Source organism: Gastrolobium bilobum, unplaced genomic scaffold (genome assembly GCF_033153095.1).
Source record: "Gastrolobium bilobum isolate Gb01-03AN ecotype WA unplaced genomic scaffold, APGP_CSIRO_Gbil_v1 utg413, whole genome shotgun sequence".
Classification (NCBI taxonomy): Eukaryota; Viridiplantae; Streptophyta; class Magnoliopsida; order Fabales; family Fabaceae; genus Gastrolobium; species Gastrolobium bilobum.
The window spans coordinates 43,448-71,179 of record NW_026895670.1 but is presented as its reverse complement, the minus strand read 5'-3'; the positions used below and the strand labels follow the sequence as shown (position 1 = coordinate 71,179).

At 37.8% G+C, this 27,732-nt stretch overlaps 1 protein-coding gene across 3 annotated transcripts; it reads left to right on the top strand.

The window, feature by feature from the left end:
* The first annotated feature begins 1,362 nt into the window (after positions 1 to 1,362).
* Positions 1,363 to 27,526, top strand: LOC133288707 (uncharacterized). 3 transcript variants are annotated; one of them, XM_061486534.1, is made up of 14 exons: positions 1,363 to 1,571; positions 1,646 to 2,280; positions 2,815 to 2,975; positions 8,827 to 8,887; positions 11,942 to 12,007; positions 12,106 to 12,191; positions 12,364 to 12,427; positions 13,700 to 13,912; positions 16,811 to 16,876; positions 17,573 to 17,652; positions 17,737 to 17,864; positions 18,555 to 18,631; positions 26,725 to 26,928; positions 27,263 to 27,526. In XM_061486534.1, the coding sequence occupies exons 1-11, from the start codon at positions 1,427 to 1,429 to the stop codon at positions 17,849 to 17,851; spliced, it is 1,692 nt and encodes a 563-aa protein (XP_061342518.1). In that variant the 5' UTR covers positions 1,363 to 1,426; the 3' UTR covers positions 17,852 to 17,864; positions 18,555 to 18,631; positions 26,725 to 26,928; positions 27,263 to 27,526. The 3 variants fall into 3 exon arrangements, with proteins under 3 accessions (XP_061342518.1, XP_061342524.1, XP_061342512.1); XM_061486540.1 differs by lacking the exon at positions 27,263 to 27,526 and having other exon boundaries at positions 18,595 to 18,631; positions 26,725 to 27,006; XM_061486528.1 differs by lacking the exon at positions 27,263 to 27,526 and having other exon boundaries at positions 26,725 to 27,006.
* The last annotated feature ends 206 nt before the right edge of the window (positions 27,527 to 27,732 follow it).

Below are 27,732 nucleotides of genomic sequence, written 5' to 3'. Positions count from 1 at the left end.
CGGTTTAGTAGTTAGACTTTACTTGCGCGTTGACCCCTCTAACCTCCGGATGAACCCATAACTCTTGGGTCAGAGAGGTCAAAGAGGTCACTGCATTTAAAAAAAATTATACACGAAATTATGTCGTTTGATGTGTAAAAAAAAATAAACAAAACAAAAACTCGTTGTTGCCTAGATTTAAAACTAGATCTGAAATATAAATCGTTCTTCTTCTTCTCTTCCAATCTTCTCTCCTAGACCCAGACCGGTCTCCCTGTCCCGGTGATCTCCTCCACAATGCTGTTCTTCTCTCCCCACCATTAATTTGTCGTGTCAGCGCCTCTCCTCCACTATCCTCTATTGGGTAAGAGATCTCATTTCACATACTGTTGTAGGTGCATGAGAAGGACAAGAAAAGTCTGAGTTTGATGATATAACTTTTCATTAACTCCATTGGAATATGTGTTTTATACTTTGATAGTTTGATACTTTGATTAACTTGTGAATATTGACTTGTGGATGTAATTTGTTGAATTATGTTAAGTATATTTTGCATCTTTAATGATTGTGGTTTGATTTTTTTGAATTTTTCATATAGAATATATATTTATATTTTTTTAATATATAAAATCGGGTCAGCGAAGTGACCCCATGACCTCCCGGTTGAACCCGTGAACCCATGACCCCTGACCTCGGCCGAGTCGATGGCCGGACCGAGTTTTTAAACATTGGTAATGGATACTCTACATCAACAACCTATGTTGCACCAACACCGATACGGGACACGGGATACGACACTACATGACACTCCGACACGTTAATTCTAAAAAATGTTAAATTTCGACACGTTAGGACACATTTTGATATTATATAATATTTTTAATTTATGTAATGTATATTATATTTAGTATTCAATAATTTAACAAAAAAATAAAGCTAAACTTATAATACCCATCAATTTTCCAAAGAAACATAATATATCCCAAATATTTATATTAAACTCAATAAAATCGTAATCATAATCTAACGAATCGAATAGTTGAAACTCAAAATGCAACGCAATATAACTTTTGAATCTTTTTTGAGTCTTTGCAACAAGTATATTGTAGTGTCGAGAATTCGGAGGGTCAGTAAGTGTCGTACACAACATGTCAAAATTTTTGAAGTGTCGGTGCTTCATCAGCCACCAAAGTTAGTTATCACAAAAACCGATCTAATTAATTTCATTAATTATCTTCACTGCTTAATTTATGGTACATAAATTCCTCTCATGCTAGTAGTAACATAAACTTTTACTTTTTTTTTTTTTTTCCTTTTGTTTTGGAGTCAACTAAACCCCCAAAACCCTCATTTCTTCTTGTCTGCACCTTAGTTGCAGAAGTTGCCACAAAATTACAGAGAAAACCAGAATCAACTCATCACCAATTCAAAAAAGCTCAGATCTTAAATGGCAGCAAAGAAACCATGGAGAATCATTCCAAGACCCCTCTTAGAAACCATTCTAAACAACCACGCTCACCACCACCGCGTCCATCAACCCCTCCTCCTTCACGGCCCCAGAGGCGTCGGAAAAACCACCCTCATACTCCAACGTACCTTTCTCTATCTCTCTTTTTCTCTCTATAAATTCACTTTCTCTAACCCATTTTACCTTTCCCATTCACAGGTTTACTCGGCGACTGGAACAAAGGCCCTCACATCACCGGTTACGTCGACTTCGCCGAATCCATCAAAGATCACAACCAACCATCTCAGGCCCAATCATCTCCGTGGGCCTCGTGGTCCAATGGCCCACGGCCCGCACTCTCCGATTGCCGGAAAAGCCTCGAGCAATGCCTGGAGTCCATGGCCGAGAAGGCTGTCCGGAAAGGCACCATCACCTCCCAACAGATATTCACTTCCCTCAACAAATGGCACGGCCTCACCGCCGCGCTCCGCCGCGTGTTACATGCTGCTTCCCCCAAATCCCCTGTCTCAGACAGGGCTTCGCCGGTTGCTCTGTGGGACCGAGCGATATTCGCGCTATCTGCTCGATGTAATGCCGCTGAGATTGAATCTGTTTTGGGGAAGAATAATAAGAAGGGCTTGTCTGTTGAGGAGGCTTCTTATTTTAAGGAATCTGTTGTTGCCCTGAAGCTCGCAAAGAAGGTGATTGAGGTTAAGCAAGGGTGGAGGGCGAATGCCATCGCGCATATGAATCGGACCGGCGTGTTCTCTCGGAGTTTGACGCATTCTTGTACTGATTGGCCTTGCTTGTTGTTGGAGTTGTTATCACAGGCTGCTGAAATTGACAATTTTCAGGTACTTGCATTGTTTGTTTCCCACATTATGCAATCTAATTGTGGAATAAAAAGATACATTTCATGCTGCAAAAATGAGTTTCTTTTGCTAAGGTAATAGAAAGAAAAAACTCTCGTGTAATGTTTTATGTGATATGTTAGCCTGTTTAGCTAGTTGAACTGGTGTAGTAGTCGCCGTACTGAACCTCCTAGATTAATATCACTTCAACCTTGCAGTTAGTTAGTTAGTTTAGTCCACGTGGCTTTCTGTTATAACCACTCTGAACTGTTTCAGTTCATTAGTTTAGTTTGAGCTGAAGCTTGCTCTGCAATCCTTGTACATCTTCATAACTACTGTTGCTGTGATTCAGAACAGGATGCAAGAGTTTTCACTTTCTTCCCCTTTCTCTGTTTTTCTCACATTTTCTCTTCATTTCAGTTACAAGGCATCACACTCTGTTCTTATTTTGTCTATGCTTTGAAATGAACTTGGATTGCATACCCCTTGTGTAGTGTCTTGTGATGTTCAAATTGATGATTATTAAGTGAACTGCAGCCGAAGCTGGTTATTAACAATATCGAAGTTCTAAAGCATGCTACTATAAATAATGAGTTGTCAGTCAGTGGACCACTATATCATGATAGTCTGATATGGAGAATAATTGCTTTGGGTGCGAATGAGCAGTGTCTGCCTGTTATCCTGGTGACATCTGATAGGTGATTATCTTTGTTTATCTCATTTCCTTCCTCTCTACACATTTTGTTACAGTTTAGTCTACACTATTCTTCTTAAACGGTCACTGGAATCAGATTAATTTTTTTTAGCCATTATGGCCTTCAAAATTTATGTTTGTTAAGCTTATTGTTTTCCAATGAAACATTTCAGAATTTATTTATGCATTGGTTTCCTTTGGCAGGTGAGGCCCTGTAACACAGGCTTAGATGGATTGTCTAGTATTCATTGCCTTTACTCTATAAAATTTGTTGGACAACTTTAAATTGCTTGCTGTTAGAATAGATATGATTAGATATGATTAGATTTGAATAGATTACTTCCTATCTGTAAATATTCTTTTGGATTAGTTTTGGGCTTCTCACTTAAGCCCATTAGGGTCTCTATATATTGTAACTCTTTGTATCAGATTAATACACAACATATTATTTCATATTCAAGTTGGTACCAGAGCTCTTTTGTTCTGGGGACCCTCACTTCCGCTTAAAACCTTGTTTTCACTTTAAAACCTAAGCCCACTGCTTAGGAGTCCTCTTTTCTTTGCTGTGCGTCCTTCCGGCAAGCCATCTAGGGCTGTAAGCCCCTTTTGAGTAATTTCCGAACGCGTCAGCACCTTCGACGGCCACCGGAACCACCGTCCGTCACCGTTCAGGCCGCCGGAGAAGTTTTCCGGCGAGTTTTTAGCCCAGACCACTCGCGAACAGGACCGTCTCCTCCTGGCGACCAAGTCTGTGGAAGTCCGACCACCATCGCAGCCATCACGCGCCGCCTGTCTCCTCTGCGCGTGGTGCTCACGCGCCACCTTCTGCCGGTGTGTGTGCACTGTTCCGGTGGAATTTTTCGGCCGTTCTTGGACAGAAAAGCTCGTCCTCTCCTCCCTTTTCCAGATCTGTGATTGGATCTTTGTGGGTCTCACTTTTTGTGCGCGCCTCTTCTTGATTTGTGATCAGGTTCGTTCCTATTTACTCGGTTTATACCCTTGTGATTTAATATAATGGCAGCAACTTCTCCTGTTCATTCGGAGGTCAATTCTCCCTCTCGTCTTGTCAAAAGTTTTTCTAATATCATCTCCACCAATGTTGGGCCCATTACCTCTTCAAAGTTGAAGGGTTCTGTTAATTACAAGAACTGGGCCACCTCTGTTCGAGTTTGGTTCTTTGGACAGGGACATGGTAACCATCTCACAACTAAATCTACTGATATTCCTAAGGAGGAAAAATCTGATTGGGAAAGGATTGACAACCAGCTTCTGAGTATCCTTTGGCAGTCTATTGATCCAGTCGTCTTGGACATCTTCTATTCTTTTCAAACTTGCATTGAAGTGTGGGAGGAAGCAAAACACCTCTACACTAATGATGTTCAGCAGCTCTATTCCATCATGTCTCAGTTTATGGATCTACGCAAATCATCTGACACTCAGATGGAGACATATGTTGGAAAAAGTCGATCTTTGATGCTGGCATATTTGGATATGTTGCCCTACCCTACTGATGCTTCTGCATATCGGAAACAGGTGGAACGTCTCTTTATGGTTGCCACACTTTCTGGTCTCCCCGAAGAATATGATAATGTCCGGGATATTATCTTGACTAGTGGGGATCCTGATCTATCAATGATGTATCAGCGTCTTCTGAATCTTAATAAGAAATCTGCTCTTGCATCGTCTGTTGTTGTTGATTCCACTGCTCTAGTTTCCCGTACTGACTTTCGCGGGAACATTGGAGGTGGACGTGGTCGTGGACGTGGCCCAGGAGGACGTGGTCAGCGACCTCGTTGTCATTATTGTCAGCAACTTGGTCATTATGAGGAACGTTGCTACACAAAGTATCCTCACCTGCGACCTTCTCATGCTGCTAATATAGCTCAATCGAATACTGCTTCAAATGGTACAGTCTCTCTCTCCTCTAAAGACTATGCAACATTCCAGACCCTTCTCAGGAAGGCCTCCCCTTAGTCTCAGGCCTCTGCTTCAGAAACTGGTAATCCCGTTGCTTGTGTTTCTCATTCTGCATCACTTGGTCCTTGGATATTTGACTCAGGTGCTACTGATCACCTCTGTGGTAATAAGGAGCTCTTTTCATCCCTTACATATTCTGATAATTTACCCTCTTTCACTCTTGCTGATGGCACTAAGGCCTTTGTTCATGGGATTGGAGAAATCTGTCCAACCTCCTTATTGACCTTGACATCTGTCTATTACATTCCTGACATCCCTTATAATTTAATATCTGTTAGTAAATTGATCAACTCTCTTAACTGTATTGTCACCTTCTCAAACCATTCTGTTTCTGTGCAGGATCCGAGTATGGGGAAGACGATTGGAGTGGGCCGTGAGTCACGGGGTCTGTTCTACCTGGTTGTGCCGAGTCCTTCAGTTGCTTGTTCTCTCACAAAATCTCCACAACTCATCCACAGTCGCCTCGGGCATCCTAGTCTTTCAAAAATACAAAAGATGGTTTCTCTTTTATCCGGTCTTCAAACTTTAGATTGTCAGTCATGTCAGCAAGGGAAGCACATACGCTCCTCTTTTGCTAATCGAGTCAATAAACGAGATGATGCTCCTTTTTCAATTATTTATTCAGATATTTAGGGTCCTAGTCGTAGTGTGTCTGTTTTAGATTTTCGGTATTTTGTTACCTTTATTGATGATTTTTCACGTTGTACTTGGATTTATTTAATGAAAAACCGTTCTGAGTTATTTTCTATTTATCAAAAATTTTCTGCTGAAATTCATACTTAATTTGGTGCTTCTGTTCATATTTTACGTAGTGATAATGCTAAGGAATATGTTTCTGTTGACTTTTCTAATTTTTTAGCCACACAGGGTACTTTACACCAAACTACTTGTCTTCACACTCCACAACAAAATGGAGTAGCTGAACGTAAAAATAGACATCTCATTGAGACTGCACGGACTCCTCTTATTCACATGCATGTTCCTCTTCACTTCTGGGCCGATGCAGTCCTTGCCTCTTGTTTTCTCATCAACCGTATACGCCGTCATCTATGCTTAATAATGACATTCCTTATAACTTATTGCTTCCAGATGTTCCTCTCTATCCTCTATCACCACATGTCTTTGGTTGTACCTATTTTGTTCATGATCTCACTCCTGGTAAGTACAAGTTAACATCCAAAGCCTTTAAATGTATTTTTCTTGGTTATTCTCGTCTTCAAAAAGGTTATCGTTGTTATTCTCCCGATCTTAAGCGTTACTTTGTTTCCGCTGATGTCACTTTTCTTGATCAACAACCCTTTAATTCTATCCCATCTCAATTGTCTCAGGTTGATCATGTTCTTCCTGTTTCTTTTCTTGACTTGTCTTTGCCAGTTGCAGGTGCTTCTAGTCCAGATGAGCAACCTATTGCTTCCATACCTGAGGACCGTCCACTTCTCACCTATTAGCGTCGCAAAACTGTGCCTCCTGTCGACTCGACTCTTGCTGACTCATCGCCCACTGCTGTTGATTCTTCCCCTCCGGCTCTTTCACCAGAGGCTCTTCCCATTGCTCAAAGAAAAGGTACACGTACTACTCGTAACTTTTATCCTCTTTATACCTTTTTGAGCTATGACCGTCTTTCTCCACCTCATTTCACCTTTGTTTCTAGTCTTTCTTCTGTTTCTATTCCTAAGACCACAGGTGAAGCACTTTCCCATCCAGGGTGGCGCCAAGCGATGCTTGATGAGATGACTGCACTTCATTCCAATGGCTGCTCCTCTAGAGAAGTCTATAGTTAGTTGTCGTTGGGTTTTTACTGTGAAAGTTGGACCCGATGGCCATGTTGATCGACTCAAGGCACGCCTAGTTGCAAAGGATTTTACTCAAATCTCCGGCCTTGATTATAGCGATACTTTCTCTCCGATCGCTAAGATGGCGTCAGTTCGCCTATTTTTTGCTCTTGCTGCTGTTCGTCACTGGGCACTCCTTCAACTTGACATCAAAAATGCCTTTCTTCATGGTGATTTACAAGAAGAAGTTTATATGGAGCAACCACCTGGTTTTGTTGCTCAGGGGGAGTCTGGGAAGGTGTGTCGTCTTCGCAAATCCTCATATGGTCTCAAGCAGTCTCCTCGGGCATGGTTCAGTCGCTTCAGTTCTGCTGTTCAGGCGTTTGGCTGAATTCGTAGTAAAGTTGACAATTCTGTATTTTATAGGATCACATCTCCTGATAAGTGCATCTATTTGTTAGTCTATGTTGATGACATCATTCTCACCGGGAGTGATCAAGCTGGAATTCGTCAGTTAAAACAGTATTTATTCAGTCAATTTCAAACTAAGGACCTCGGGAAGCTGTGTTACTTCTTGGGAATTGAGGTAGCACAATCTAGACAGGGCATTTCTATCCGTCAAAGGAAGTATGCCTTGGATATCCTAGAAGAGACTGGTATGTTGGGGTGTAAATCAATTGATACACCCATGGATTCCAATGTCAAGTTATTGCTCGGAAAGGGAGAGCCGTTATCTGATCCTGGTCGTTATCGGAGGCTAATTGGGAAGCTCAATTATCTTACTGTGACTAGGCCAGACATTTCTTTCGCTGTTAGTACGGCTAGTCAGTTCCTTGATTCCCCTTGTGATTCTCATTGGGATGCTGCTGTGAGGATCCTCCGATACATCAAAGGAGCACCAGGAAAAAGGTTTGTTGTATTCGGATCAGGGAAATACAGAAATTTGTGGTTATTCAGATGCTGATTAGGCAGGATTACCCTCAGACAGGCGCTGTACTTCTGGCTATTGTGTCTTCTTTGGAGGAAACTTAATTTCTTGGAAGAGCAAGAAACAACCTGTTGTTGCTCGATCTAGTGCAGAAGCTGAGTATCGTGCAATGGCAATTACTACATGTGAGTTAATCTGGTTAAAGCAGTTGATTTAGGAGCTTCATCTTTGTGAACAGAAACAACCCATGACACTCATTTGTGATAATCAAGCTGCGCTACATATATCCTCTAATCCTATATTTCATGAGAGAACCAAACATATAGAGATTGATTGTCACTTCATTTGAGAAAGGATTCAGTTAGGAGAAATCAAGACAGCTTTTGTCAACTCTAATGATCAACTAGCGGATGTCTTCACTAAAGCTCTTAGAGGTCCTCGGGTTGAATACATTTATAGCAAGCTTGGTGCTCACAATATATACGCACCAGCTTGAGGAGGAGTGTTAGAATAGATATGATTATATATGATTAGATTTGAATAGATTACTTCCTATCTGTAAATATTCTTTTGGATTAGTTCTGGGTTTCTCACTTAAGCCCATTAGGGTCTCTATATATTGTAACTCTTTGTATCAGATTAATACACAATATATTATTTCATATTCAAGTCTTGCTATTGAAATTTTGAGAGCTTATAGAATTTTGGTATCTTCTTCTCATTTTCAACTTTATAAATAAGTACAAATTTTCAGGAGAATGCACTGCAACTTTTTTCATTAATGTATTAAACTTCTGACTAGCTATATGATAGTATAATATGTGGAAAACTATTTGAAGCAAATGATGGAAAGTGCACTATTAGATGCCAGGACCAGAATAGTTAGAATCGTTTCTAGTGTTTTTCTGTTGCAATTCACTGCTTTTTTAGCAAACATTTTTTGTGATCATTACAAGTAGTCAATTATAATTTCTTTAGTACTGCAGTATATTAAACGTTTGCCTATACACTCGGTAGTTAAATGTTTTGCATGGCCATGGGTCTAGGTTGACATCCATGTAATCCACACTCAGCACACTTTGTTTTTTTTAGTGTTTTAATTGTAATATTTGGTGCCACCATTTCTGTGGTTATTTTATTTTTCTTTCCGAATTCTAACACCTTGTTGTTTGCATCAGTTACTATTCATACGAAGCTTTCTTGGATTTTGGTTATATGGATATATTCATTTCACGTGAGGTACTTTAATAACTACCATCCTCCTTCTCTCTCCCTCTCTCTCTACATACACACACACACATGCACGCACACATCCTGAGATTTTATATGCGAATTGGGTTCAAGATACATGAACAAATATGCTCTTGTTTGCATCCCTCCTTTGAATTACACATGGTATATGAAAAGCAGGATTAATCAATCTACAGCTGTTTTGTTTAGAATGTCTCCCTGCCTCCCTTCCTAGGGAAGAAACCAAATGTGATAAATTAGTAATAGGATAAAATACACTTTACCTTCTGAAGTTAGGTTTTCTAGGCTTGGAAAGTCTAAAGGAAAAAGAAAATGTGAACTTATGTCAGTGCCCCACACAACTCTCAAAAGGGTTTACCAATGTTCGACAAGGTTTGTACAGGGTTATGCAGCTTGGCATTTATAAAATCTAGTATTGGCAGTGTTCTTATAGCATCACTGTACTTCTCACTATGTGGGTCTATAGTAAGTAGCTTTACCTTGCATTTGCAAGAGGCTAATTCTATGACTTGAACTTGTGACCTCTAGGTCACATGGCGACATCTCCAACTTCTGTCCCAATGCTTCACTTCCTAATTAGGTAGAAGTGAAGTGAAAGATAATTACCTACAGAGAATAACATTAAGAAACATCATCATTTAACCAAAACAATTTAGATTTTAAAATTGGTTTTAGTACCTCAAGTTTTTTGTTTTGTTTTACTTTTTTATTCTTCGTTTTGTGTGTTGTTTCTTCTTGGGAATACTAAACTCTTAGTAATAAGAATTAGAAACCAAAAGCTTGTAAACGAAGATGCACTCCTTGTTCATTAACTCCCTGATTCTGCCAAAAACTCCACCACTTCCCTCTCTTTGATTGGCGAAAATTTTCTTGATTGATGGGGGGTGGGTAACAAAAGTCAGAGAAAATCCTTTATATAGTTTCATTTATAAGCACATTTATCGGAATCCATTTGAGACTGGTAACAATATGGCATAATATCATCATCATAATTTCACCAAATCCAAATGCAACAAAGAACTAACAATTATAGATAGGTTGTGTAAGAGATGCTACTCTTGCCGAAATTGTAATAAATATCATGTAAGGGAGATCTCAAAGCTCACAAAAAGTGAGTATTTCTGCTTCACCACGAGTGAATGGCTGAATGCTCCTCAAATTTAGTATTCAGTACTCTTTTTCAGACATATGCATATTATATCCACTCAGTCTAAAGAAGTAATATTACAACAAATGAATGTTTGTTTGAAGACTGTAAAGAACCTTGGGATACACCACCCCAAAAGCTAGCTCAAAGGGTGGGAGTGCCCAAAGCCTTATAAACTCCACATTAGTTGCTCGTACAACCAATGTGGGACTATATATCTCAACACGCCCCCTCACACGAGAGCCCATTTGGGCTTGAAGAGTGGAAGATGCAACAGGCCCAGCCTACCTGTGCTAAGAAAGTCCACAAGAGAAAGTGGGGGGCGGCGAGGCTCTGATACCATGTAAAGAACCAATTCAATCCAAAAGCTTAAGCTGTTGGGTGAGGCTACATTAATGGCTTTATATATCTCAACACGCCCCCTCACACGAGAGCCCACCGGGCTTGCAGGGTGGACAATGCACAGGCCCACTTACCTGTGCGAACAAAGAAATTCCACTTGAAAGAAAGTGGGGGGCAGTGAGGATCGAACCCGGGACACGAGGCTCTGATACCATGTAAAGAACCTTGGGATACACCACCCCAAAAGCTAGCTCAAAGGGTGGGAGTGCCCAAAGCCTTATAAACTCCACATTAGTTGCTCGTACAACCAATGTGGGACTATATATCTCAACAAAGACAAATCAAGTGCTTCCTTTCTCTTCTTTCGTCTGATGCTGTGTTTGGTTTTGCACTGGACTATTACACTTGAATTTTTGGTGCTGAAACTTGGTCAGACATGCACTTAGAATTACAAGTACTGGTTTGGTGCCCAAAGCCCATGTAAGAAGAGCTTTGTGAAATGGAGGAGGTCCCTTTTCAATTTGGTTGCACTTGACCATTGGTTGGTATCTGGTTTTAATGCTACAACCCCGTTCCCAAATGTGCCTCAAGCAGCTTAACTACGGCAACTATAGTGAGGGAGTGCTGCAACGAAAGAGAGATGAGAACTATTTGAGAGATTATATGGATGGGTTGGGCAGGCTATGTAGCACCGATACCGATACGGAACACGTGACATGACACGACACTCTGACACATTAATTCTAAAAAATGTTAGATTTCGACACGTTAGGACACGTTTTGATATTAAATAATATTTTTAATTTATGTAGTGTATATTATATTTAATATTCAATAATTTAACAAAAAAGTGAAACTAAACTTATAATATTCATCAATTTTGCAAAGAAACATAAGATATCCCAAATATTTTTATTAAACTCAATAAAATGGTAATCGTAATCCAACGAATCTAATAGCTGGAACCAAAAACTCAATGCAACGCAACCTTTGAATCTTTTTTTGAATTTCTATAACGCGTGTTGGAGTGTCAGGGAGTGTTGAAGTGTCGGAGAGTGTCGGACACGACACGTCAGGGTTTTTGAAGTGTAGGTGCTTCATAGTGGGCAGGTACTCATCATATATAGATATTCTCTCTATTTGAATTAACTGCTGATTTTCCCTAGGTTACCTAGGTAGGGTTTTAAACTTGAACTGAGGTTGGTAAGTGGCAATATTTCTAGGGTCTTGAAGTGTATTTTAATCCAACTAATTCATTACAGCTTTTTATGCTAAGCTCAATGTAAGTATACTTGCAATATCTGTGGTGAATCATTGTGGGAACAATGATTATTGTTTATGTTTGCTTTTATATATGCATGAAAATTCATCATTGACGATGGCTTTTCAATTAAGTTTTCATCCTAGAGCACTTGCCTCTGGAATTTGGTTATGAATTGAAGATGATTTTGAGATATTTTGTCCTTACAATGAAGATGGGGTCTGTCTAAGGCCTTTTACATTTGTCATATGGTTTAGTTTATGTTATTCATTCAACAACTTTTGGTTGGCAGACCTTTGGATGGACTCCACAAGAAGCTAAAATGCACATGGTCACCGACTATTTTAGTCATTCTGAGGTATGAATATTATGTATCTTGAAATTATTATTATTTTTTAATTTCTTATTTTAGTTCCTCAAAATTTTTACAATTTTTAGTTATTTCTTAAATTGCAGTGGAAAGTGATTGCGGAGGTACTTGGGACAAACCCTCGACATCTATTTGAACTTTATGCACTTAAACAAAGCAATTATTACCAGAAGTAAGAGTTATTTTGCACTATTATATTATACCCACATTTAATATGCAGTCTAAGCAATGATACACTTTCAAGAATTGTGTGCAAGTGCTGTACATTATCATAGGGGCTGTATAATCTTTTCACGTAATTGGTGCTGTTTGTCTTACTAGCTCATGCTCTTATTTAACTGTAGGACAACAGAAGACAAGGCTAGTACCTTTGAGGACATTGTAGATGCATATTTAGCATATTTGCAAGTAAGTTCCAAATTGAACACGAGATTACATCTTTCATTCCAGACCCTATTAGGTCTTCTACTGCAATAAAAAGATAAAAAACTACTAGTGAATCAATAAATAAATTTATAAAAAAAATTACCTTGGATTTAGATTAAAAAAATAACATTCATACAATAAAATTTTCTCATTGATTACAAACTACTTGTGAATCAATAAGATTATTAAATGAAGAAATTTTAGATGATCATATTAATGATGGATTTAACTTCATTCGTTTAGGATTACTTCAAATTGTAGCAAAACCTTTCAGTAGGCTTGGGATTAATTCTCCAATAACTATAATGTTAAGTTATGAAAAGGCTTATAAATTACGCAATGCAGCTATTTTAGAATAACATGTTCGTGATGACCCCATCGACTTTTAATCGTTATCCAAATTTCTCCATGAATCTTAGAATCCCTTTACAAAAGATGCAATAGAGTTAAGTGGGGGCGTTTGGTAGAGGAGAAATTTTTTTTTAGCCGGGAATCTCAATTTTCAAAAATATGATTTTTACATTTAGTTTATGATAATATCCGTAAATTTAAAATTTAGAAAAATTCAGTTTCCCGGGAATCTTCGAGATTCCCGCGTACCAAACGCCAAGGGATTTTTGTAGTTGATAATTAGTCAATAATTTATAGAATTTATTATAAAGTCTCAATCCTCTATTATTACTTGGGAACTCTCCCTCATGCAGAGGAGGTTAATTAATGACTTGTTTGGAGGCTCCTCTTGCCATCTCTGTGGAATTGATAACATAAAACGCTGCACAACTCCATGGAGATTCGCTAGGTCTTATGAGTTTTTTTGTCTAAATAATTTTGAATTTCTTCTACAGTATTCAAAATATTATTGACTCAAAGAAAATCATGTGTGGGTGTGTGTGATTTTCCTTTTTCGGTGAATTACATATACCTCTCTTCAAGTTTTAAAATATTTCAAATGCCCCCATTAGAAAGTACTAAATTAAAAGTTCTCCCTCTAGGACGCAAATAAATGTTGAATTTGTAAGATTGAGAATTTCAAATTAGGGGAATTTGTTATATTAAAATAATTAGAAAGAGAGATTCTTATGATTTACCTTTCTTTTTTTGGGTGGAGGGGAGATTTTTGATTTGTGATTTTGGAAACCTTGGAAGATGTGTTTCTTTCGATTTTTCTTTTTGGCAAGTTAAATTATTTATGTAATAGTCTTCTCACTTCTGCATGCATGATTAATGGTGATAACGTTATCCAACTTCATTTAGATTGCCGTTGTGAATCCTGCTATGGATAGAGCATTGGAGATCTTGCAAAAATTTGCAATTGATGTATGCAACGGAAAGGTTTCAAAAGACCGATTACGTTTTGGTGCCCCCTGGAGGCATCCACCACAAACTGATGACACTAAATTGCGCATGGAGTGGGCTAAGCTTCAGTTAATGGATTTTCTTCAGTCTCTGGTTAATACAGAATTCGGGGTAAATTTCCTTATCTTTTTCATTTAATATCTTGTCCTTATGATACAACTGTTGTACTGAAAAATGAAAGATTCTGGAGTTATACAATATTTGTACATTGCAAATGCAAACATAAACCACCACTTCCCATTAAACCCCGACTAGCGAGGGTGGGGTGAGGGCAATCTTTATATGCTGACTAACTGTAAAGAACCATTTCAACCCAAAAACTTAAGCTGTTGGGTGAGGCTACATTAATGATTTAATATATCTCTAACACGCCACGCCCTCTCACACGAGAGCCCATTGGGCTTGAAGGATGGATAATGCACAGGCCCCCACCTACCTGTGCTAAGAAACTCCACAAGACTTAATTAATTACTAATTAAATGGGGCGGTAAGGATCGAACCTGTTGACGCCGAGGCTCTAATACCATGTAAAGAACCATTTCAATCCAAAAGCTTTAGTTGTTGGGTGAAACTATATTAATGATTTTATATATCTCTAATACTAATCCTTGCATAATTGCGAAGAGGCTGTTTCTCGGATTTGAATCTGTGACCTTTCAGTTACAAAAGAACAATTTTACCACTGCTCTAGATCAAATGCAAACATAAATATGATAAGAAAATGCAAATTCTTTCGAGTTTTTGTTTGTTAAAGAGGACTTTTTAACTTTACTACCTTACTTACAGTGAGATAAGTATGAAAAGTGGATTCTTATATGCCTGGGAATAGCCTGAGCTAAAAGGAATCTTTTATGGAAGGAGCAAACGAGATATTTGGTAAAATCTGTGTCTAAACTACCCAACGTAGACTGGATTATATAATCAAAAAGGTAATAAATACTGATATCATGTTTATCATAATTACCATAATTACATGATTGTAGTTAGTCTATACAATGAACCTAGACACTATTTACATGGTTTCCAACAAAGACCAAAGGACCAGCTGCAATGGAGGCAGCTGTTGTGATGAAGGGTAAACTAGGGTTGATTGCTAAAGTAGAATCTCTCAAATTGAGAGTTCTAATACTAACTTGAATGTGAAAAAACTAAAACTGAATATTATTTCTAAACTGATTAATGTACTCAGTTTCATTACAATATGTAGCAAGATAATTACTTGCCTAAATTTCAGCTAAATCTAACACAATTAATAATCTATCCTAATGAAAAATGATAATCTATCATAAGAACCATACAATTTACAATAATTACAACAATATCATATTTTAATGTGCAAGGGACTGTTATAACAGATTGGTTTTCATATTTGTCTAATTAGAAATATTTTATTTTATTTTGTTTTCAGAAATCGGTCTTTGAATGGGGTTTTCTGTCTTCTACAAACTTTCATTCTTATATAGTTATTAGAAATTTTGGAGAAAATATAATTTCAATAAATTATTTGCATATGATGTATATCTGACCCAGAAATTCCTTATTACAATCTGGTAGACAATTTAAAGGTGAAAGCAAATTCTCTTAGAGATTTCTATTGGTTTGGGTCATTGATAAGAAATAAGAAGGAAATTTACGTTCTTGCTTTGGTTAGTAGAATAGAGAGCTTTCTAGGATATAGATTTTCGTGTGTAATCTCGTAGGATGGGAATGGGCCCAATGTTCATTCTCCTTCCTCTTAAAATCAAAGGAATCTGCCAAACAAGTTAAAGTGTCCCTTATCCTTTCCCCTCTCTTATCTCCAAAACTCAGTATCGGGGTGTTTTTTTTGTAAAGAACTATTTCAACCCAAAACCTTAAGGTGTTGGGTGAGGGTCTTTTTAATGATTTATATTATATTCTCTAACACACTCCCTCACGCAAGAGCCCTTTGGGCTTGAAGTGTGGATATGACACAAGTCCATTATTGGTCTGCCTTGTGCTGCACAAGCCCATTTTTTGGTCTGCCTTGTGCTTTTCTTAATTCCACCTGAAAGGGGGAGGCGGTGAGGATCGAACTCGTGACCTCATGGTCACTGAAGCACTGATACCATGTAAAAGAACCACTTCAATCCAAAACCTTAAGGTGTTGGGTGAGGGATCTTTTTAATGATTTATATTATATTCTCTAACATTTTTTTTTTTTTTTTTGAATTTTCTTTTGAGCTTGCTTTACCCATCATAAGCAGTTTCCCTCCTTGCCCTTGTTTTGTTAGAATTGTGATACAGATCTCTATTGAAAATAAGGAACAATCAACTAATAACAGAGAAACCAAGACTTTTTGGCCTGAATAATCAGATTTTTCATATATTTATGGAATTCAAGATACAATTACAGATCCTATGACATTAAACAGAGACAAATTACAAGAAAAGGAACAATTACAAAACTGGAAATGCATAACAGTAAAGGAAATACAATAAAGGATAGTGGTGAAGCAATTGGAGAGGCTTCACTCTCTCCCAAGAGTCCAATTCCAATATACTTTTCTGATGCCCCACCATGTTGCCTTCCCTCTGTATATAACTAACTTCAAGTCACCTCCATGCTCTCCATTCTGTTACGGGGTAATTTGGGAAACTCCTAGCTGACGTGGCATTAGTTGTGTGTTTGCTGACTAGGATCGTATCAAATTGCATTTAAGATTTTAGAAAGCGATTAACTATTGGCTATTTCATGACCTAATATTTTATATTAAAGGAAACTTAATATAATGTCTCATATTAAAAGCTGAGAAGGAATAAACAAATACTTTTTCTTTTTTTCGATAAATTTGTTTTGAAGATTTATTTTTTCAGACAACTTATTTTATGTTACTAAAAATATTCGAATACAATCTTCATGGAAGTAGTATCCGGTTCAATAATTGGATGTTTATAGTGCTGTAAGGTACCTTTAGTTTTTTGACTTATTGACCATGTAAAGATTTGAATGGCATCTTTTTGGTAATACTGATAGTTATCTTCATGCAGGTCAATTACCGAACTGATTATAGTGAAGAAATATTTGATGATCCATCAACTGTTGCATTATTAGAGGTACATTATCTTTGTTTATCTTAATAATATTTCAGAAATCCCAGTAGCCTATCATGATTTTCCATGCCATTTTTTATATTACTAACTAGCTCATTTAGTCTGAACTTCTGAGATGTTTCAGATGATCTTTAGCAGTAAGCTACTAGGACTGGTTTAGTGGTGAGGGATTTGGGTAGTCTGCATGATGAGGTCATAGGTTCAACCCTCAGTGCTATCATTATATACAAAAGAAGAAGAAGAAGATGATCTTTAGCAGATACTTTAGAATTGTATGTTTCAATGAGTTTGTTATATTTTGTGTTTTTTACAAAAAGTGGTTTATTATGGCTACAATTTTTATTTGAAAATCCACACCATCAAATAGAAGCTTAAACGAACTACTGAATTTTCACTGCAGAAAATAAAAAACAATAACGACCTAACTTATCCCTTAGTTGGGGTGAATTAAATTAGTCAAATGACACTTAACCTCAGAAAATTAGGAAACCGAAACTCGTGATTTTATTATGAGAAGTATACAACAACAGCAACAGCAAAAGCTTTTTCCCATTAAGTGGGGTTGGCTATAAATTTTCACTAGTATGAAGGCCTTAAACTCCTTAAAATATATTTGTAAAATTTATTAACACCATTTACTTATATGCATTGCCAAGGAAAACCCGTGCCAATTTTCCCCTTCTTTGTGGTCTTTTGTAGGTGGGATTGCTTTATGCTCAACGGGATCCACCCTTCCTTCGTCCCATATCTAAAGGAATTCAGAGGTGTCTAGTGAGATGGTAACTGATTTTCTTTAGATTCAATGGGCTGATTATAAACTGTAGAGGATTAAGATACTTATTCAAGCTGATATTTGGTTGCAGGCTTGTCCAGCAGCGGATGCAGCTGGGGTTTGACATTTTAATTCGTTTTCTGTGGCACAGAATAATACGTGGACGTTACTATCGCCATTTGATGGTACAAGTAGGCTATAAGTAGAACATGAGAGTAGGTAAAATGTTTTCTCAATCCTTTTCACTTTCTTTCTGGCTGTTGTCTTATTAAATTTGAGACTAACGTAGCATCATTAATTATTGGTCACTGTGTTGATCGTTGACAATTGCTGAGATAATATTAGATGATTAAGGGGGAACGTGTCTAGTTCATTATCTATGATTACAGTGCTGTGGCATTCTAGAGCTTAAGAGAGGTTTCAACAACTTTAAAACCTGATATGTAGACGGGTAGAAAATGAGGAACATAGAGGAAGTCCGTTAGGTGAATTTGGAAGCGTGTGTGCTATGTGTGTTATTTTCTTTGATTTTTCCCTTTTTTAATTTCTGGTGGTGGAGAATGATTTCAGTGGAAAGATTCGAGTTTCTTAGCTATGGTTTAAATGTTTAATAGTTTTGCCATGGAAAATGACAAAGTGAGGCAAGTCTTCTACTAAGTTCATGGAAAGATGTGTAAATATGTTTGTTATGGTCAATTTACTGTATGAATATTGAAGAGCGTGCAATTACTACATGCTGTTTATATTTTGTTTACAAATTTTTATTGTAGATATTTGGTTAAATTTTTTTGTTGGATAGATTCTCTGTTCCTTATATCCGAAGATGAAATGTATTTTAAAAATGTCACATTGCATTATGCTCATTGTAACTTCCTGCAATTGATAATTCGGTACTTTGTTCTGGTACAGTTTTTCTGAGTTTCTGCCTTGCAATTTTTACCCCCTGCAGATGCTTGCCAACTGTTCTTAGGCATTAGTTCACCAATGTGAGATTTTGTCCTTATCTTAATATGCATAAGCTTCTTTTTCTGTTCATATCTGTCTTTATAATATTTCAATTTTTTTTCTGTATATTATTTCTATCTTTTTTTGGTTGTGCATAGCGAATGCTGTTGAGTGCTTGGTTATTTTCTGTTTTTTTCAATGAGGTATTTCCGCTATATAGGTAGCAAAGGAAGGAAAGAGAGAATAAGAACTAAATATAAAATTTGATTTATTATTATGTGATGAAAACTACAAAGCACTTATCCCTATTTATATTAATACTATCCTAGTTAAACGAGGAAACAAATCATGAAATATAAGGAAATACAAAACCAATCCTAAGAAAAATCATATAAGATACTCTAAACTATTTTAAGATATAATCATGATATTACAAGATATCTTCTAATTATTTTAACACTCCCCCTCAAACTAAAACTTACCAAGCTTTAAGCTTGTTACAAATGAACCCCTTTTGAAAGGAAAATAAACAAACAATATAATATGAGACAAGGCCATACTGAATTTGAGACAAAGATCGAGATCGAATTGCGTATTTGGGACAACAACTGACGGGGCTAGACTGCATCTGGGACAAAGATTAGGAGGGCCAAATTGCGTTGTTGGGGCAAAGACTAATGGGGTCAGACTACATTTGGGCCAAAGACCAATCACTAGGGATAGACTGCATATTCGGGACAAAGATTGGGGCCAGATTGCATAATTAGGACAAATTTCTCCCCCTTAATGCTATGTTGGCTTTGAAAAAGAGCCAATTAAACGAAAGATCTAGAAAGAGGACAATAAGGCAAGTCTACTATGTCAAGTTCACCAAACAACGCAGTAAAAGGTTGGGCATTGGAGAAGAAGGCTGGGCGAAACCCAATCAAACGAGGGAAGACTGTGGGCAACTATGGCGCATTAAACGACTAGGCAAACAAGTCATGCACGTGTCTAGATGTGGTTGCAAGGCCGTATAGAATGAATACAGACAAACAATGGGAATGGCACATGAGGTGGTTGGATGTGAGACTTTGACAACAAAGAGTTCAATAGACGACGAGTTTGGCAGTGTTGGTTGCGGCTGGAAAGGTTGTTTGGAGATTTTCTGGTGGTGGAGGCCAGAGAATGTAGACGGTGGCCCAACTACTGGAATGATGATACGATAGTGGACACTAGCGGATGACAGTGAGAAGGTTGCTGGAAAGACAACACGGACGGCTAAAGGCAAACCCCAACAAAGAGATGACTGATTGGAAGGGAAAAACTAGTCATGGAAATAAAGTCGATCTCAAGTTTTTAGGGAACTCAGTAGTGGAGTAGTGACGAGACAGGTCACAATTGATGATACCTCTCCTGTACCATGTTGTAATTATGGGGATATAGGGAGGACAGGAAGAAAATAGAGAGTAAAGAATCAATAATATGAAATTGAAATTGATTTGATATAATAATGTGATTAAAACTCCAAAGCACTGTCCGTATTTGTACTAATATTGTTCAAAAGTATTTGTATAGATTGTTTATGTTATTGTACCATATCATGTAAATAAGGTCCAAGCCTATGTAATTCTTTATTATGAATAGATCCTTGTGTAGTTTGAATAGACACAATCCCTCAAATATAAGTTGGTACCATAGCTCACGTTCTGGGATGCCTTGCTTCCGCGAAACCCTAATCATATCAGATGTACAAAGGGAAGTAAATAAAGACTTAATATAAAAAATATGGTTTGACGCACCAGAATCGAGAATCTGAGGACCAAGAGAGTGCGACTAAGAAAGGATAGCAAAGGAATTACCTGTGTGTGCAACAAAGACAGTGGAACCAATAGCACGTTTCTCCTCATACCTTTGCATGAAGTTAGTGAGAATAGATGGAGGTAGTTGTGGGGTAGCTGTTAGCTGAGTGTCCGAGTAAGAGGAGGTGATCTGAGCAACATTAGTTGAGCAAGGAGGGCGACCATAAAGATCCTGATACGATCCTTTCTAAGATGAGGGTGCACAATAGGCAGCGATTCAGGGGATCAGCTACTCAAAGTCTATTATTGCTGACTCAGTCATATTAGAAGAAAATATTCGTTCAATTGTGAGTAGCAAGGAAAACGATTAGATGTGAGAAGCATGCTGAAGGCGCATATATATTGCTCTGTTTAGAGTGTGGAGGATCATCTTTTGGGCCATTTGGAACCTTGGGCACCTTAGGGTGATTTGGGAGAGACTGGGGGCTCTAGAATTCCTCTAAAATTATCCTTTACTGATTTCCTTACTGTTAGTTAATTTTCAGTTCATTGTATTTTTCTTTCTTCTTGTAATTTGTCTCTGAATTACTGTATCAGTTGTAATTGTCTCTGGAAAAATATATAAAATCCTGATTATTCAGGCCAAGGATCTCTATTACTGTACTTATTTTAGTAATCTGAGTAGAAGGTCTTTAACAAATGGTATCAGAGCTATCCGATCCGGGTAGCTTTGAACCACGCTGATAACAAAAAAAAATAAAAATGAAAGAGCAATTTCAGAAAATGAGAATTCCTAAGTTTTCCGGTGAAGAAGAAGCCTAGGAATGGTTGATTCAGGTTGAACGGTATTTTAAGGCATATGGAATTTCTGAAAATGAAAAAACGCAAGGAAGCTGTGAAGGCGTTCACTGGTGAAGCTCGCATTTGGTATCGATTCTGGATCTGGCAAAACCCAATGGCTAGCTGGTGGACATTTTTAAAAGCATTCTTTAAAGAATTCCAATCGGAGATTTGCTTGGAGGATGATGAAGCTGAACCAGAAATAAAAACAATAAAGGAAGAAAGGAAGAGCAGCATAGAAAGAAATACAGAGATATTGAAGCGCATCAATGTTCTTGAGAACACCATCAACAAAAATCAAATTCACAGAAGACAAGAGGATGGAAGACAAGGAAGAACAGAGGAATCGAGCCAACGATTTTCCAACAATTTTCAGATCTATGACAACTGGAAAATGGAGAAAAGGAGGATCGGAAAATGTAGTGCAACCATGAGAAAAATCAGCTGCTGCAAACGCATGAGAAGCGGGAAGAAGAGGGGCAAGCCAGGTCAGATTTACAAAAATTGAGCCAAGGTACTGACGTAACGGGCCAGGCCCAAATTGCTGTTAAGTTTCTCCAAACCCAACTCAATGAAACCCCTGTTTTTTGTACAAATTGGGCTTGTGAGTCACATTATGCAGATCCAACAAAATCACCAACAGAGCCTACATCTGGCCACTAATGGAGAATCACAAGCCAAAGGAAGAGAACCTGGACGAAGAAAAAGAAAACGACGTACATGAGGCACCGCTTGAAGCTGAAAAGCCACTTGAGCTCAAGTCTGAAGCGAAATCAGAACCGCCTCGACCGCCAACAAAGGAGAATTCAGATTTGATGGATTCATTACCTGTGGTACCATCCCTGCAATCTGATGTCAGCACCGATGCAGTGGCAGCATTGCTGTCTAGACACGTGCGCTAGACTACGTTATTCGAATTTAAACAAAGATATGTTTTCAGACATGCCCATATTCTTCTTCCATCCTTGTGGTCTCTTTTTGGAAACCACCCGGGAACCACGTGTCTGATTCAAATGGTTGTAACTTGTTGGGTGGAGTATGTTTTAATTTGAATGAGGTTTTTGTGTGGGACCCACTGGTGCCCTGTTTCTCTATCGATGTGGGTGAAGCTATTGATGATATCGGGGGTGCAGGTCAGGGCCAGGGGAATATTTGTTATGTTGATGATTATGAAGATTTTTGCCTCGAAATATTTTGTGTGCCCAATTTCGTTTGTGTTTTTTGTATTAAAAATTTTTCATATGGAAAGAACCACCTTGTTGATGCTTTGATGAAAGAGGTGCCAAAATATTCTAAAAAAAATTATGGAAGTTTTGGTGGAGTGGTCTGCCAAGATAGGAAGAAAAATGTACTGAACACGAAAGTTGTGGAGTTAGCCAGGTTGAGATGGGTAGGGAAACTTAGTCGTCTTTTTTTTGGGATTATGAGTGATGGAACAATTCCTTGTTATCATGCTTGGCTTTATGAAATTCCACATACGAATTCTAAAATGGGATGCATCTCTGACTTGCCTATCTATAATCCTCAACTAGTGGGGGTTGCAAAAGAACAATGGCATCGTGGTGAAAAATATGATACTTCAGTTCCTTTCTTAGAATCTGTTATTAATGGACTTAATTCAGAATTAGAGACTCAAAACTCGTGCAATTCTGTCCAAGATACCGTTATTGTTCTCTAATAGTTTCGGAACACAAAAGTCTAGTGTGATATATGTTGTTTTGACTCTAATGTATGAAAATGATACTATGCATGCCCCATCAATAGTGACTGAGGCCAAAACAATTGGGCATCGTCCCACATTAGCTGATATCACAACAATTAAATTACTATGTAATGTTGATGGAAGTGGTACACCATTCCGAGTGAAAAGAAGGGGCCAATTGCTTGATTATATTTTAACTTTGGTGAGTCGAGATGACAATGAGGGCACCACGGGTTATAATGAACTTTTGCATACTCAAGCAATTGCTCTAAGCGCTTACACTACCTTGCAATGGGATCCTGATGGAATTGTCATGCATTGCGGTCCTTACAGTTCAAGCAATGGGATCCCGGAGGTAACATTCATTATTTGTACTCACCTTGAGGACAAGGTGATTGTTTTGGGAGGAGTATTGATACGATCTTTCTAAGATGAGGGTGCACAATAGGCAACGGTTCTGGGGATCAGCTACTCAAAGTCTGTTATTGCTGACTCAGCCATATTAGAAGAAAATATTCGTTCAGTTGTGAATATAGTAAGGAAAACGGTTAGATGTGAGAAGCATGCTGAAGGCGCATATATATTGCTCTATTTGGAGTGTGGAGGATCATCTTTTGGGCCATTTTGAACCTTGGGCACCTTAGGGTGATTTAGGAGAGACTGGGGGCTCTAGAATTCCTCTAGAATTATCCTTTACTGATTTCCTTACTGTTATTTAATTTCCAGTTCATTGTATTTTTCTTTCTTCTTGTAATTTGTCTCTGAATTACTGTATCAATTGTAATTGTCTCTGGAAAAACATATAAAAACTTGATTATTCAGGCCAAGGATCTCTATTACTGTCCTTATTTTAGTAATCTGAGTAGAAGGTCTTTAACAGATCCCAACAACGATCAATAGTATGGCCCGACTTGTTGCAGTGAGTGCAATGAGGGCGACCCTTGGAGGGTTTGAGTCCGTGACCAGAACCCTTGGAGACCTGGGTAGAGGAATTAACCGAAGAGGGAGCAGACGTTGTAGGTTCCTTAGCAGGTTAGGTGGAATCCAAATCGATGTAGATAAAACAGAATCCAGTGACATAATAGTAGTGGAGCTTAGAATCTGATCCCAATTGGCAAGGTTCTCTGAGGGCAAGCCATAAAGAGCTAGTAACATAAAGGTGTTTCATTGCTCAAGTTCCTTAGCACAGTCCTTAGCAGGGGGTAGAAGCTCATTGAAATAGTGAATTAAGTCATGAACCTTCCCAAATACATAGACAGAGATACATCAAAATGTTGAGGAGTAATAATAGCTATCAAATTTTGACAAGCACCAGAGTCGCTGAATTACATTAGTATAAAGCGCCTTGGCTTGATGCCAAGCAGACTCAAGTAACATGAGCATGAAAGATATTCTTTAATGGTGGGTGGATTGTGGACTTGATGATGCTACATAATTGAGCAACAACCTTTTTCCACCAAGGGCTCTCATCTGCCGGAATAGACTCAGCCTTAGTGATGAAATGATTAGCATGATCCGTCCATCAAGCCAAAGTTTGAGATCAGAACCTTGTGGTTTCGACTCCATTGAAGTTTTCCCGAAAAAATTTTCCCTTTCCGTTGCTGTTAATGCTTTTTTTTTTGCGTTTTTTTCCCTTTTTCAGGTGACCCATGGTTGATTCTCAGCTCCATGATGCATCTAAGGGTGTTCCAAAGCCTGAGGCACCAATTCTCACCAATTATGTTAATTTTCCATTATGCACGGACGAGTTGGATGGTTCTAACTATGACTACATAATTGGAATCAACAAGAGAGGGCGAGCCTCTTCGTCCATGCCATGCGTGAAGGGACATCCCATGTGCCTCCATGCGCTGCTGCATATTCTGGAACAATGTGTTTGTCATGCGCGTGAAGGCGCGTGGATGGGTTGTTCAGGGTGGGCCCTGGAAAAAAAGAACCGGTTCGTTGCAATGGTCAGATCTAGGGGTGATTCACTGGAAAAGTCATCGGCGGTGACTGTCAACAATGACTGCGACCAAACAGTATCTGAGATTGTTGTTGGAGGTAGACGGAAGCCGAAAATTGACGATGTGACAGTTTTTGGAAAAAAAATTACTCGGTGGATAATGGGTCCATCAGAAAGACACATATTAAGGTTCCTCTAGTTAGGCTCATATACCGTGTTAACTATTAAGGCCCGAGAGGCATATATTGAAATTCGTGTGTTAATTACACAATGGAGGCTCTATTATATAACTAACTAAAGGAGAAAAATAGTGAGATATATATGATGTGGGATTTCTTCCTTTTACAATAAATTTACTTTTTATACTTCTATTTACAACAAGCCGCTTCAGTTTAGTTTTCAAGCATTTTGGCTTAACTTAGAGCAAAGTTGATCATTTTGTTTTCTATCAGCATAGCTCCCCGTGCATCTATCTCGTTATATATGTGGATGACATTATAATCACTAATGGTGATCTAGTTGAATTTGAATAACTGAAATAATACTTTTCAAATATTTTCATACCAAGGATCTTGGAAAGCTCTGTTATTTGTTAGACATTTAAGTTGAGCAATCTAGCATAACGTTTCCATTCATAGAGCAAGTATGCCTTGGATACCTTGAAAGAGATTAACATGTTAGGGTGCAAGCCTATTGATACACCTATGAATCCTAATGTCAAACTTCTACCTGGATAGGTGGAACCACTTACAAATCCTAGTCGTTATTAGAGACTAATTGGGAAGTTAAATTATCCTATTGTAACAAGACTAGATATCTCTTTTGCAATGTGGAAAGCCAATTCCTTGACTCTCCATGTGACTCCTATTGGAATGCAATTGTCAAAGACGTATTATATGAAGATAAGGGACATATGGAGGTTTGTGACCATACATATGCTGATTGGGCAGACTCTCCCTCATATAGACATTTCACTTCAGGCTACTATGTTCTCTTTGTAGGAAATCCGGTTTCTTGGAAAAGCAAGAAACAAATTATGATAGCCATACCAAGTGCAGAAGCTAAGTATCGAGTGAGGAGAGATGCAACTTGTGAGCTGATCTAGTTAAAGCAATTGATCAAAGAACTAAGTCTCTATGAACAACAACCAATGAAACTGATTTGTGACAATCAGGTAGCATTGCATGTATTCTCTAACCCAGTCTTTCATAAAAGAACCAAACTTATTGAAATTGACTATAACTTTGTCCGAGAAAAGATTCAATTTGGAGAAATCGAGATAACATTAGTCAACTCCCATGATCAAGGTATAGATATTATCACCAAAGCCTTTAGAGGTTCTTGGGTTGACTATTTTTGTAGAAAGCTTGGTGTGTACAATATATATGCACTAGCTTGACGGGGAGCGTAAAATGTATTTATATTAGTGTGCCATATCGTCTTAATAGATCCTTGTGTAGTCTGATTAGACATAGTTCCTCAATTTAAGTAGTAATATCCTAATTAAATAAGAAACAAATCATGAAATATAAGGAAATATGGAAACCAATTGTTAGAGATCAGCTACGATACTCATAATTTTTTAAAGATATAATCATAATATTATAAGATATCTTCTAGATATTCCAACATTTATTATGTTGCTTTTATGAATCGATCTCCTGTTGGTGCTATAATTTTACACTTGTAGCGATACTGTTCAAATATTTCATCCAAACAAAGTTTATATCTACTACTCATTGTTTCTTCAATGCCTCTAAGCAATGTTACTGACTGCTTCTATGACACATGCTTTTTCAGATCTAGGTTTTTGTGTGCCTTGTGCTTAATTTTCTGTAAATGACAGCCTCAAAATTCTGATTTCAGCAGTCAATAATTTTCTGGCTCGTTGAATTGATTTTGGATGAGATGAGGTCTCAGTGCAACTATAATTTGAAGTAGAAAAGGTCAAGGAACCCCCAATTTGGATTGACGGATTTCTCTGCTTGTTTCCAATCTGAAGTTTCAGAGAGGTGTTGAATAAAACTGAATACATTTGTACAAGTTAAAGCACATTTCACATGAATGCTTGTAAGTTCATGGGCTTCCAAAAAGGTTTATTTATTTATTTATTTTTATAATTTTTCTATATATAGTGAAACAATTTTTCAATGCTGATATGGCAGTCAAATAGATTGATTGGTTTATAATTTGTAGAATGAGCTGATAAGTTCGATTATTGTTTATCTTAGATTTAGCGTGTAAGTATATGGTCAATTGTATATCTTAAAAGTTTCTCAATTGTATGTTAGCTCTTTATTTTCACCTTGATTGATTGTGACTATATATAAATAAGAGATCAGTTTGCAGACTATTACACAATTTCACTTCATCTCTCCATCAAAACCTAACACCAACTGTTCAGTGGTGCTTTCCTCTGCAGTGCTCGATTCCGGCAGCCATTTCCTCCATTGTGCCTCAATTCTGGTGAGTTCCTCCTGCCGCTGCCTCCATTCTCACCCACTGTTCAGTAACCAGTGGAATCTTCCTGCATCCCACTATGCTCTCATTCCAAAGTTATCCCTTGGTTGAAAAGTTAACGCTCATTGTTCCGTGGCTGTGTGAATTTCTAGCATTGGAGCATTGAAACCAGAAACTGCATGGATGTACAATGTTATTTGTCACTGTATGAAGGGTTATTAATATCTGTGTTCTTACAACCACAAATTCTTTAAGCATAGGTATTTTGCATGTGTTTAGGTTTGGTTTAAATTGTAGAAAGATAAAACAAGCAACAAGACATGTATAATGTATATCAAGCTCTGATTGTGCAACAAGATGAAATGATCTTATGATGATTTCATTAGTCATGCTTAAGGAAGCTACTTATGAATC

Coding starts and splice junctions, on each gene's coding strand:
- LOC133288707 (XM_061486534.1), top strand. CDS start 1,427: ATGGCAGCAAAGAAACCATGGAGAATCATTCCAAGACCCCTCTTAGAA. Junction 1,572..1,645: donor AACCACCCTCATACTCCAAC/GTACCTTTCTCT, acceptor TCCCATTCACAG/GTTTACTCGGCGACTGGAAC. Junction 12,428..13,699: donor CATATTTAGCATATTTGCAA/GTAAGTTCCAAA, acceptor AACTTCATTTAG/ATTGCCGTTGTGAATCCTGC.